The sequence below is a fragment of the Salmo trutta genome, chromosome 34 (genome assembly GCF_901001165.1).
Source record: "Salmo trutta chromosome 34, fSalTru1.1, whole genome shotgun sequence".
Taxonomy (NCBI): Eukaryota; Metazoa; Chordata; class Actinopteri; order Salmoniformes; family Salmonidae; genus Salmo; species Salmo trutta.
This window is the reverse complement of record NC_042990.1, coordinates 3,018,153-3,029,250: the sequence shown is the minus strand read 5'-3', so window position 1 is coordinate 3,029,250 and position 11,098 is coordinate 3,018,153. Positions and strand designations below refer to the sequence as shown.

The 11,098-nt window shown below is 39.8% G+C and overlaps 1 protein-coding gene across 1 annotated transcript; it reads right to left on the bottom strand.

Annotated features, from left to right (window-relative positions):
* Window positions 1-3,677: 3,677 nt before the first annotated feature.
* Window positions 3,678-8,817, bottom strand: nrm (nurim). Its single transcript, XM_029731303.1, has 4 exons — window positions 8,502-8,817; window positions 6,866-7,059; window positions 6,570-6,746; window positions 3,678-6,170 (listed from the first exon to the last, which is right to left on the bottom strand). Exons 1-4 carry the CDS (start codon window positions 8,650-8,652, stop codon window positions 5,865-5,867), a joined length of 828 nt encoding a protein of 275 aa, XP_029587163.1. The 5' UTR covers window positions 8,653-8,817; the 3' UTR covers window positions 3,678-5,864.
* Between the last annotated feature and the right edge of the window lie 2,281 nt (window positions 8,818-11,098).

Sequence of the window (11,098 nt, the reverse complement as noted above, 5' to 3'; positions counted from 1 at the left end):
TGTGCTGTGCGTAAATGCAAGAACCGTGAGTACAGTATTTGTTTCCTGGCGAAGTTGTCAAGGTTTTAGTCATATTTTTGTCATTGTACAGCATATTATGCTTTTTTTATGCTAGCTAAAAAACTATTATAAAAAAACTACTACCATATCAAAACACCATTTTGAAGTGTCCAAATCAATAAACAGTTTATGATATATTGAAATCATAAACATAAAATGTACTACCTACACATACTGTACATGTGCCACAATTGAGTATTTTTTTAAAGGAGCACCTGCATATGTGTAACGCCCTGGCCATAGAGAGGGGTTTTTTTTGGGGGGGGGGCACACGGGGAGTGTAGCGGAACGAGGAAGGAATTCTGGGCCAACTCACCGTGCTTACGGCAGGCAGCGTGGTACTGGTAAGGCACCGTGTTATGCTGTGAAGCGCACAGTGTCTCCAGTGCGCGTGCATAGCCCGGTGCGCTATAGGCCAGCCCCCCGCAAGTGCCATGCGAGTGCAGGCATCGAGCCAGGACGGATTGTGCCGGCTCAGCGCGTCTGGTCTCCGGTGCGCCTTTTCGGTCCAGGTTATCCTGCACCGGCTCTGCGCACTGTGTCTCCAGGGTGCTGGGAGGGTCCAGTTCGGGTGGAGCGGAGGCCACGTCCCGCACCTGAGCCGCCGCCGTAAGAAGGCCCACCTGAAGGCCCACCTTCAGGTTTTGCGGCCGGAGTCCGCACCTTTGGAGGGGGGTACTGTAACGCCCATCCAAAAACATATTTTTACATTGGCGTGTGATGTTCAGAACATGCATTCCCACCAAAAACTTCCAGTGAATTTACAAAATTACTCATCATAAACGTTGACAAAATACACAACAATTATTTTAAGAATTATAGATACAGAACTCGCCGAAAAGCTATTTTAAAATCTGACATAGCGATTGCATAAAGGAGTTCTGTATCTATAATTCTTAAAATAATTGTTGTGTATTTTGTCAACGTTTATGATGAGTAATTTTGTAAATTCACTGGAAGTTTTTGGTGGGAATGCATGTTCTGAACGTCACACGCCAATATAAAAATATGTTTTTGGATATAAATATGAACTTGATTGAACAAAACATACATGTATTGTATAACATAATGTCCTAGGAATGTCATCTGATGAAGATCATCAAAGGTTAGTGCTTCATTTAGCTGTGTTTTGGGTTTTTGTGACATATATGCTTGCTTGGAAAATGGCAGTGTGAATATTTTGGTCTATGTACGCTCCTATCATAATCTAATGTTTTGCTTTTGCTGTAAAGCCTTTTTGAAATCGGACAATGTGGTTAGATAATGGAGAGTCTTGTCTTTAAAATGGTGTAAAATAGTCATATGTTTGAAAAATTGAAGTTTTTGGATTTCTGACGTGTTTGTAATTCGCGCCATGCCCTATCATTGGATATTGGAGCGGTGTTCCGCTAGCGGAACATCTAGATGTAAGAGGTTTTTAACAGCCGGTCATAAATAGTTTGCAGAAACTCTTTCCTCTGGCTCTCTAGTATGGGAAGACTGACATTTCTTTGTTACAGAGAGACTTTTGCTGGGAAACCCTTTTTCTCCAAAGGATTGGACATTGGAACATTATTTCTGATGTCCAAATGTTTGGAATGGTTGGTGGAGATCTAAAGAATAATCATGACATATGGTTTATTATTTTGTGATATCATTAAGGATGGTATAACAAAGTAACCGTAACTGAAAGTGTCCTATGTATCAAGTTTACATCTAAATGTTGTATAAAATATATGATTAAATATGAGAATAATTATTATGAAGATAACAATGTGATTTTAACCTTCTAAATTAGATAATTGTTTTTCAGATAAACTTGTGCCCAGTCAGTAACCATGCCCAAGTGAGCACAGACATTGTGTCGGCGTGATGGAACGCACCTTTTTACCTGAGTATAAAAGCCTTGCTAATGAAATTTACACCAGACCAAGCAGACGAATGGTGTAAGCCGGACGTCACGAATGGTTAACTACTAGACCAAAACATGCCGGGTTGCTGCTGACGTGTAAAGTGATTGGGAGCTTGAACCTGAAGAATCAACCTTGAGACCACTACCAGACCAGCCGATGTACAGCGCGAGCTGAACGTTACAAATGGTTTAAACTCTGAGACCACTACGAGACCAAAAGAAGAAAGACCGTGATCTACCCGTTGAAATGGTTAGAAACTCTGAAGCAAGTGTGAAGATCACCTAGGAGGACCAGCAACATTCACAGTTTAAAGGTGGTCCTCGAACTTTGACTTAAGTCACAAGGTGGGAAGGAGAATCCCCACATACAACCATTGGTACATCTGAAGTAACTGTTCTAACAAGCGCTTCACTACCAGAGAAGCTCTACAACTGACATTGTGACCTCTGGTGGACAAACCAGAGCCTCACACCTATCCAGCCCCTTCCTCATAGAAGGACCGATTGGTTTCAACAGAGAGATGACAGAGAAAGACAACTACGTGTAAATATATATATATTGCATTTCTTATCCGAATGAGCGGAGGTTCATGTGCAAAGTATTACTATTCCTTTGAGCGTAGGTTCCAAATGTAACAACGATAAGTTTAATTTCTTTGTCTCTACCTTTCTGTTTCTATTGACCCCTCCCTTTTGTAACAAGCCATCATATCTTGTCAGTCCACTAGGGCCTTTTATCGCATGTAAGTGTTTGTGTGTTTATATACTGTGTTATTCTTTAGGTAGTTAGTATATAAATAATTAAGCCAATTTGTGTATTGCTGATTCATCAATAAGGTTAGGGTTCTTGCAGACATCAAGAAGTATGTGACGTTCAGAATGAGACTGATATGAGGTAATGATTTAATAAGTGACTGTTATTGATGTAAGAGATATGTATATCTCTTTAGAGTTTAAGTCAGGAGATAGTAACTCATTAAACAACATGTTCCTGTGGTGCCCCAAATTCCTAATGAGTTAATTGTTATATGATTCATTTAATTGAGTAACAATTAAACATAGTTAGTTGATAAAATAAATAAGTCATCAGATTAATGATAGTCAAGTCAAGACAGTGTTATTTCATAGATTTGATGTCTTCACTATTATTCTTCAATGTAGAAAATAGTAAAATAAAGAATACCCCTTGAATGAGTAGGTGTGTCCAAACTTTTGACTGGTACTGTAAGTGTTTTTCTTTCCGTTTTGGCGACCACCAAATCAAAATGCATCACTCCAAAATGTAGCTGGTTGAAATCAATAGAATGAGAGGTGCGAGTCGGATTACACATCCTGTTCAAACTAACCACACAGAATCTGGGAATAACAGTCCAATAGAACTGTGTCCAAAATCTGATAGGATTTTTCTACTGGATTTTTTTACTTTCCCAGATTAGACAGTTGAGGAATCATGCATAAGAGAACAGCCCACATCCCTCAAACTCAACTCTTAACCTTGAAGTCAGTTCCACTGCTTTTTTAAAATCGTTCCCCTCTAATCAGGGACTGATTGAGACCTGGGACACCAGATGGGTGTAATTAATTATCAGGTAGAACAGAAAACCAGCAGGCTCCCAACTTCGTAGGGTACGAGTTGAATACTCCTGGCCTACATCAATGGTAAGAGCCTAAATCAAACTTAAATTAACTCTAAAAAAGAATGAGAAAAAATGACAACAGAAAAAAATTGCATTATGGCTTGCATTTATTGAGATATTTTGTTTTAGTTGCTTATAATTTGTTCCAGTGTAACAAAGAACTTGTGTTGGTACCAAACTGATGAAAATATGGCATCACATGAACAGTTTGCTCTAAGGTAGTTCCACCTATATAATATCTTATGAAATGAATCCATGTAGTTAAAAAGATATACTGTAATTAGACCTATATCAAATAATGAAACAATGAATACCTTATCCTCTCCTATAATCCATGCTCACAATACAATGAATCTATTGGAATTAGAAGGAATTCAGCTATTCAAGTCCTTATACATTGATTTACTGCAACACAAAGGATATATCAAAGAAACAGCGCAATAAAACAATGATGGAGAGAAAAGGATAAGACAAAGACACCCTCAAAATGTGACAGAATGTGTGTGTGGGGGGCATAGGAAAGGAACAGGACAAATACAAAAAACGAAAGACAACAGCAAAATGTAGCACTGACATAATCCAATTTTGACAATAATACAGTGTGGAACAGCAGTTGGCCTATATGATTAGAATACTAGAATGGCCATGAACCTTATGATGGGATATAGGTCAACCATTTTTGTCAGGAAGTTGGTCACACTAGCGGTTCTGGGGGGGGGGGGGGGGGGTGACAGTGCCCCTGTGACAACAATGGACCCCCTTGTGGCCCCCCTAAATGTGGAGTATGAAATAATTTTTACATAACAAATGTTTGCTATCGTTCTTTTACATCTGTTATTAGAGGAGGTATTTATGGTCTGTTTACATATATTTTAGAGGGTATTTATACAGAAAATGTGTAGAAACCCTGTATAAACTGAATTTATAATTATGACAATATTTATGTTGACAATAATTCTATTACACAATTTCTTATGTCATATGCCTTACTTTTATTTTCCTGCATAAGTAAAATCAGGATTGTACCTCTACTGCCATTCATTCCAGATAGACAGGTTTGGATTTCTCCCTGACCAATATGGCTGCCATTTTACACCATTCTGGAAGTTTGACGGTTTATGACATAGCCCTTCTAGTAATTTAATAGGATCTCTATGAGTTAGCACTTGGTGGTGGAATGTAAAATGTAATTTTATGTTCATAGGCTATAAAAAAATATACTCTTTTAGATCAAAAAATATATATATTCTGAGTAATTACTCACAAATACATTGATGTTAAAAGCTATGCGTAAATGCTTGGTAATATATTTACAGACGTTCTAAAATCAACAGTGTTACCCCTACCAAGTGAAGTTAACAAACAACAGCAGTGTGTACTTTTGTCAATTGCTGTGTGCAGCCACACAAACATCCCATCTGATCCCACTCATGTATGTGTAGTAATAAAGCACGCCAGCTTGTAGTCCCCCCAAAAAATTAAATGAGTTACCTTTGGTTCATTCAGCCATTCCTATAAGAGATATTAATGGGGAAAGAATGGGGTTTTGGGATAAACACCAGAAATAGAGTCTGAGGTTAACACAGACTTAGAAGATCTTACACATTTTGTTCTATGAGATAACCAGGGTTGGGGTCAATTCCATTTCAATTCCAGTCATTTCAAAAAGTACAATGAAATCCTAACGCCAATTCTCTTCCAATGCTTTTCAATTCGGAAACTTTTGAATGGAAATTGGAATTTACGTGCTCGTTTTGATTACATAAATGCTTCAAATTAACAAATTGACATTAGCTGATGAAGATGATCTAATAGAACAAAGCCTATAAGATCACCTAAACCGGTGTTTACCACAGACCTTCCTTTCGGCGTTAAGACAAAAAAAACATTCCTTTCCCCATAGGCTTTGACCAACGAGCTATGGCGGAGTTAGTGCCTTCAAAAAGATGCCATTACTATTGCTCTCTATAACCAGGTTTCCATCCAACCTTTTTATACGAGTAAGGTTCACGCCGTATAACGCAATTTTTTGTGTGAGAATAAAATCAGTAGAGTTTAAAATGCGATGGAAACCCATTTAACTTTTTTAAAATGTTATTTAAAATATTCTGTACATCGGAATTTAACCGCAAAAGGCATTTAATCCCCAACAAGTCAATTTGATGGAAACATCTTTGGTGGGAAAATGTGCATATTGTTTTAATGTGAATTTTTAGAATATTCTTATGTTTTGGCAATTGGATGGAAACCTAGCTTACAACACCCATGACTTCAATTCACTCTTGCTTGTGGTTGTCATTGTTCTGAGCAGTGACATCCTGTGGCAAAGAGAAGAGCCGCAGTTTGCTATGCAGCTGGACACTGAGGTAGGCACAGTCCTGCGTATCCAGGGAGTGAGCCAGGGCCAGGTAGGCCGACAGACTCCCCGCCAGCAGCAGCCTGTCCAGGGGCAGGGCAGGGAGGAGCCACAGCACCACAGCCAGCTCCACACACACGGGGTGACGCAGGTGGGCGAAGAGACGCTGAGCCCGGGGGGACTTGAGAGCCAGAGGGTCTCCCAAACCAAGGCACTCATAATAAACCTGAGAGAGATGGAGGGATGGAAGAGGGAGGATGGAGGGAGACCGGGAGAAAGGGATAAATTACTTATTGCAGATATTATACCAGTTATTTACATTTCATCAGAAGGATATTCTTAATCATTCTATTGCTGACTAATTCCAGCTTTGGCATCCCATCAAAGACATCATTTATGCAGATTAAAATTGTAGGCCTATTACAGTAGTATTTGTACATTTACAAGTGCGTGGGAGAGGGACAATGATCAAATGTGATGCATGAAAATGCTTTGGTGTAACCAGTGTCAAAGTATCACTTCATCCACTGTCCCTGTCCCCTTACTGGCCTCAAACTAGTGGTCCTCTGATTGCAATCACGTGACTGCAATTTTACTCTGTTACAGCTGCATGGGTTTACTTTACCTGCTTGATGCCCAGTAGTTCAGGATAGTCAAATATCAGCAGTATACTGCAGATGATGGACCAGCAGAGGAAGTGCAGGGTGAAACAGAGCAGGGGGAACCAGGTATTCCATGGGGCATTACGTACTGACCACAGACAGGGTGCATCCGTCACAGGCTGCCAGTAATGCATCAATATCTATAACAGGGACAAGACAGTGAAGTAGGACAGCAAAAGGGGTATTTAAATGTAGAATTGTCTAATATTTTTAAGACCATAAGATTTTATAAATGAAAGTGTGTGTGTGTGTGTGTTACCTGGAGAGCCAGAGCAGTGGTTGAGCAGTACATAGCCCGGTTCAGTACCCCCAGGACAGACTGACAGGCCTGCTTGACTGGAGCCCAGGCCAATAGGCTGTGCTGGACAGTAAAAAGAGCCAGAAGCCCCAGATCCACAACCACAGACTTGAGAACAGAGCTGTCCCGCAAAGCTACAGACCATGGTACAGAGTCTATATAAAGTACAGAAATATGGACAGAGGGGTAAGATAATTATATGGCGTGGTAGGTTAGGTGTTGGTGATTATCAGTACAAGACAACAACAAAGTCTTAGAGCAAAGTATAATGATGAATTCCCATTGTTGAAGTGACCTTGTTAGTCAGAGGGTACCAGTCTTGGCCCTGTTTCCCAGAAGCATTGGTTCTAACGATGAACATAGCCTTAACCTCTAAGGGATCGGTGTCCTTATACCGGGACGGTTGTTGCTAACGGGCGCTAATGTGGCAAGAATGACGTTGTAAGTAACAGCAAACTTCCCAGGACAGACATGTCTTATATGGGCAGAAAGATTAACAAGAATTTAAGTTAACTGCACTATCCAATTTACAGTATCTATTACAGTGAAAAAATACCATGCTATTGTTTGAGGAGAGTTCACAAAAACAAAAAACGTTAATCACGGCAACTGGTTTGATACATTCACCTCTGAAGGTAAATAATGTACTTACATTCAGTAATCTTGCTCTGATTTGTCATCATGAGGGTCCCAGAGATAAAATGTAGCATAGTTTTGTTTGATAAAATCTATTGTTATAGTCAAATGTAGGAACTGGGTTCTACAGTTTGACCCTACTGCTGTCTCTGGCTCCACACCCACCCCACCATCTAGGTGTGTGAAAGTTAGTGTATAAGCTAATGATCCATCATGTATAACATTCCTTGGACTGTGTAAGCTTAAATGTTGTATTACCATATCATTTTTGTATGTTCTCTATAGTTATGTACTTGAAAATGCATCAATTGACCAATTCGGCACATTTGGGCAGACTTCATAGAAAATATTGTGCAGTACTGCAATGTTTCACTGGATCAATCTGAATCTTTGCACACACACTGCTGTCATCTAGTGGCCAAAATCTAAATTGTGCCTAGACTCCGATATTATCGCATGTCTTTTTGTTTGTATTATCTTTTACCACGTCTAAATGTTTTATATTCTCCTACATTCATTTCACATTTGCACAAACTTCAAAGTGTTTCCTTTCAAATGGGATCAAGAATATGCATATCCTTGTTTCAGGTCCTGAGCTACAGCCAGTTTGATTTGGGTATGTCATTTTAGGTGAAAAATGAAGAAAAAAAGATTCCGACCCTTAAGTTAAGATGTTTTTGGGAAATCGGGCCATGTTGCGCTAACATTGTTCTGCACATGCACATTAACGTTACATCACTGCGTTCGATTTCGACTTCAGTACTTTTTCTACGGTCTCGGTTCCCGTTCCAAAAGTATTTATTGAGTTGAATGAAACTTTCAAAAAAACATTCTAACATGCTACTGAAACAATGTATCCGGAAGTTGCAACAGCTGTGAACAGTTTGTATAGTTTGAGACCAGAATGTGCTACTTTTCCTGATGAACACACAACCCTTTGCCAAAGAGTCAGGAAACATACCTTGACACAGTTGCGACTCTCCAGTGATGTTATGATATATCGCTCGAAATGAGATAAAACGAACAAAGTCTGCACCGGTTATAAAAACGAAGACAAAGTTTAACAGCGCCAAGATGTAAAGGGTCATACCACGAGCAGTGACTGACGCCATTTCAATATGGACTTTTTCTTCATTAGGCAGAAAAAACAAGAGGCGTCGCCTCTTCCTCTCTGATCAGTGCTTATGCGGGATCCTTGGGACGTAGCTTAACCGGAACCATAGTACTCACCTATCCGTCCCAAGGATCCTTCATAGCACTGACCCTGCTGCTTTTGCCCGCCGAGCGCCGCCCGAACAAGGAGAGGAACCGACTTCGGCGGAAGTCGCGACACGAGGCCAGCTGGACACTCAACGATTTGGGGTTGAGCAAAGCTTTGAGATGTTTGGGACAACATAGCAGTGGGGAGAAGGAGATAAATTATTCTGCGTTCATAACCTAGTGGGAAGTGGAAATTAACCATGCACAACTGGGGAAATCCACTTGAACGGCTCTCCAACTGGTAATTAGTAGTGGGAATCTCGTCTATCATCCTGAGCTCCCACATGTGTTGATTTAACCATGATGTAACTGTGCAAGTCAGTTTAAAAGTAACTGTTCCGTAACAATCTCACTCTTCAAAGTTCATATTTTGTTAACTCATACCCAAAAAGTAATTATAGGTAATATTTAATAGAAATCTGGAAACACTGGGCAGTTACTTTAATCAGTGACCATTAGTTGTGTGTTGCTGCCCTCATGTGGTCTTCCTAGGGTTCCTATCTTGTGCCCCGGGCTCCATCTCAGGAATGCTAGCCATATGGCATAAGGCATGTGGAGGCAGGAGGATGTCTCAATACTGCAGTGAGAGAAAAGCCCAAAAGTTGACATCTGCACAGGTCCACTGAAAAAAAACCCTGATGCATGATGACACTGTGGCAGATAAGGTTGTTTATGAAGTCTTTCATAAACAAGTAACACAGGTTAGCCTATATAGAAATATGTCAAAAGCATTCTGTCAAATAAAAAACTATAGCCTAAGCTACACCTTCTTCTTTATTTTTTCAAATTGTCTTTGGAAAACAGAATCTCCCTTTCCTAGTGTACTAAAATATTGATGCTACAGAAAACAAATAATACATAACCCCAGAATTGGGTTGATTATATTGCCCTCTGCAATATAATCAACACAACACACAATGAGGGATGCACAATGTTTGCCAAAAGAATGCTGCACACTTAAAAAATGTAGTCTTCTCACAATTAATGAAATACTGTTATTCATTGTGTGGCATCAATAAAGCCAAAACAGGGAGGAGGGTGTCAAGGCTTCAACGGCAACCTGGACTCAGGGGTAGACGTAACATAGATGCGGTAGAGGAGTCAATGGAACATCTGCAAGGAGTCAATGGAACACAGACGTTCCATTGACCAGATTGGCACTCCTTCAAGAAATCTGATCAAACAAAGTAAATATTTGTCAAATCTGTCAAGATTTTTGTATTGTAACTGGCCTACAATATGGTTACTGATTTGGATATATTTGGCTGTTTTCACTGAATAAGTTGTCCCTTTTCAGGTTTAGAAGAAGTACTTGCTAAATGCTAACTCCTGTTCGTATAAACTGGTTAGCATAGCTAGCATACAGAAATCGGTGGTGGTAGTCAAATTCGTTTCTAACTGTAATGCAGTTGATTGGTAACGATGACATGAACATATGTTGGGGTTGACATCAGTGGAGGTTCCTCAGAGGAGGAAGGGGAGGACCATCTTCCTCAGTGAATTTCATACAAATAAAAATAGTAAAACATAAAAAAAGTTATCAATTTTCGATAAAACTTTACTAAATATCATCACGTCACCAAATAATTTATTAAAACATACTATTTTGCAAAGAAGGCCTGCAGTAGCCTCAACAGCACTCTGTAGGGTAGCACCATGGTGTAGCTGGAGAACAGCTAGCTTCCGTCCTCCTCTGGGTACATTGACTTCAATACAAAACCTAGGAGGCTCATGGTTCTAATCCTCTTCCATAGACTTACACAGTAATTATGACTTACTCACAGTAACTTCCGAAGGACGTCCTCCAACCTATCAGAGCTCTTGCAGCATGAACTGAATTTTTTTCCCATCCAATCAAAGGATCAGAGAATTCATCTAGTACTGAAAGCATAAGCTACAGCTAGCTAGCACTGCAGTGTATAACATGTGGTGAGTAGTTCCAAAATGAAGGAGAAGCAAGAAAGAAATAGAGATGAGATTTCGTTAAAGAAAAATCACTTTAACTTACTTAGCTAGCAAATGCAGCTGGCTAGTTTATCCTTCTGAAACACCCTGCTCAAACAGAGGGATGCTATGTTAGCTAGCTGGCTATGACATTCCAACACAACACTGGAACTCTTCCAAGTCAAGGTAAGCTTTTGATTTTACTAATGTAGTGCCACCGAGGCCCGCCGATGTAATTGCTTACTGTAACGTTACTGCATGATTTTTAGCAGGTTTACTAACTAATTAGTTCTATTAGCTATGCTGACTATGACATTACTTTAGCTAATGTGATAACAACGATGTAGGGTGTGT